This window comes from Aplysia californica, unplaced genomic scaffold, assembly GCF_000002075.1.
Source record: "Aplysia californica isolate F4 #8 unplaced genomic scaffold, AplCal3.0 scaffold00776, whole genome shotgun sequence".
Taxonomy (NCBI): domain Eukaryota; kingdom Metazoa; phylum Mollusca; class Gastropoda; order Aplysiida; family Aplysiidae; genus Aplysia; species Aplysia californica.
Window position 1 is genome coordinate 322,953 of NW_004798046.1, and position 2,420 is coordinate 325,372.

The 2,420-nt window shown below is 43.8% G+C and overlaps 1 protein-coding gene across 1 annotated transcript in view; it reads left to right on the plus strand.

Moving 5' to 3' along the window:
* Positions 1 to 2,420, plus strand: part of LOC101848694 (nascent polypeptide-associated complex subunit alpha, muscle-specific form) — a gene marked incomplete at its 3' end in the record, with an annotated part of 29,595 nt that overhangs the window by 14,812 nt on the left and 12,363 nt on the right. Inside the window, 1 exon segment of the mRNA XM_013088622.2 lies at positions 342 to 535. Within this exon segment, the coding sequence (XP_012944076.1) occupies positions 342 to 535 (194 nt within the window).

The window sequence follows — 2,420 nt, forward strand, 5'->3', positions numbered from 1 at the left end:
TTAAAAAATAACAAACATAACAAACAACAGACAAAAAAAAAAGTGAAACAAAACAAGCAAGGGAGAGCGCACTAGATCTAGATATCTAGACACACATTTAAAGAAACATTGTAAAACTTCATCAAGAAAAAACCTACAATATATATATATATATATACCTTCTCTCTTACCCTTCTCCCTCCGAGACCTAACATTGACAACACACCCTATGGAACATTACAGCAACTGCAGCAAACCTGCACTTATCACTACATGGCATTGGACGGAAGGGCGAGAGCCCAGCTGTTGCTGGATTGATTACAATAATAACAACAACATACCTTCTCTCTCCCCCCCTCTAGGTGAGCCTACTGTCCCGCCAACTGTCCGGGGGTTCGACCCTCCCGTCCTCCAGCCTCAGCCTTCTGTCCCAGCCCATGGAGGTGAACCTGCCTTCCATCCCGCTGGAGCTGAGCACGCTACGCCTCTCCTCCGACCCCACGCCCAACCTCTCCTCGCTGGAGCTCAAGGAGGAGGTGATGGACGAGGAGCAGAGGTATACACATGTTGTCTTTTAGTTTTGTAAGTAAGTGTTTTACGGCGCTTGCAACACCATGATAAGGTCATATAAGTGCTGAAGATTAGAGGTGTTACAAGAGAGTAACAAACACAAAAAAGAAAGAGGGGAGATAAAGGCGATAGATGTTTTTAAATTTTTTTATAGTCGAGGGTTTTACGGCGTTTGCAACTGCAGAAGGTCATATGAGCGCGCGGAACACAAGTTAGTTTTTTTATACGCAGTTCACTGCACGGCTGGGTACGGGTTATTTGATCTTAAAACGTTGAAATATTTAAAATTTGGTGTATATTTTCAATCTAAAATAACTTTCATAAAAAATTTAAACAATTCAATTGTATGTTGTCTGTCGCAAGCAAACGTTGCTCTTTTTTTATTTGAAAAATTTTTTTTTTTCCTCTTTGGTAAGTGTTTTACGGCGCTTGCAACTGCATAAGGTCATATGATCGCACGGCACACACCAGGTCTAACGCAAGGCTGCACAGTTGAGTACATCATGTATTACTGAGGTCCTTAAGTTTTCGTAAGAGTTTTACAGCGCTTGCAGCACGATAAGGTCATATAACTTAGTGCCGAAGATTAGAGGTGTTACAAGAGAGTAACAAACATAAAAAAGAAGGAGGGGAGATAAAGACGATAGATGTTTGATAGGAAAGAAGGAGCAAACCACACCAGAGCACTTGCCTACCACCCACGTATGTTGTCTGTCGCAAGCAAATGTGCTCTCTCTTTTCTTTTCTTTTTTTTTTTTTTTTTGGTACAGTACAGCAGCCTCTCTAACGATATCATCGGGACCAGAAAAAAATGTCATTATTATAGAGAGTTGTTGTTATAGAGAGGCAACCGAAAATAGTACAAGAACTAATGACCTTACATTTAACAAATCGCGACCTGGACACCATGTCGCTGTACAGAGGATGTCGTTATATCGAAGATCGCTATAGAGGGGCTGCAGTGTAAGTGTTTTACGGCGCTCGTAACTACATAAGGTCATATGAGCGCCGGCGGGGGACACGTTAAACATTTTCAGTTGATAGGACATTTTGAATTTTGCCTGGGTGGCGTCTGAAGACCACCAAGGGATCTTTAACGTGCGCAACTTGCACACGAGACCTCCGAGATTTTTCGCCCTTGTCTGAGAGGGCTAGGTGTGGATCTAGATCTTTCTTACTGGAAGGGGTGTGTCTGAAAGACACCAGAAAGAAGAAGCCGAGGAGTAGCCGTAGAAAGGTTGCAGAAAGAGTCAGGAGCCCAGAAAAGGGGGCAAAAAGGGGGGAGGAGAGAAAGTGGAGACAAAAGCAGGCAACAGAACAATGCTGGAGAGCAAGAAAGGAGGTGAAAGTAAGGAGACAATTTTAGGCGAACACCTTAACCCTATCCGTACACCCTGGGGTCATTTTGTACCCCCGGGGTTGTATTCTTCACATTTTAGAATACTTCTAGTGCGAAGACTCTCTGAAACTTTCAGTATTTGTCCAAAAATCATTTTGACCGACTGCTATGCAAAGCGTACGGATCGGATTAACGAGTAAATTTTCTCTTTGGAAAGCGGTGGCACTGAGTTCCCCACGTCGTATGGATACGATAGTAAAACACGACGTACAGACAGGGTTAAGTGGTGGCACAGAGTTCCCCACATCGTATGGATACGATAGTAAAACACGACGTACGGACAGGGTTAAGGGGTGGCACAGAGTTCCCCACATCGTATGGATACGATAGTAAAACACGACGTACGGACAGGGTTAAGGGGTGGCACAGAGTTCCCCACATCGTATGGATACGATAGTAAAACACGATGTACGGACAGGGTTAAGTGGTGGCACAGAGTTCCCCACGTCGTATGGATTCGATAGTAAAACAC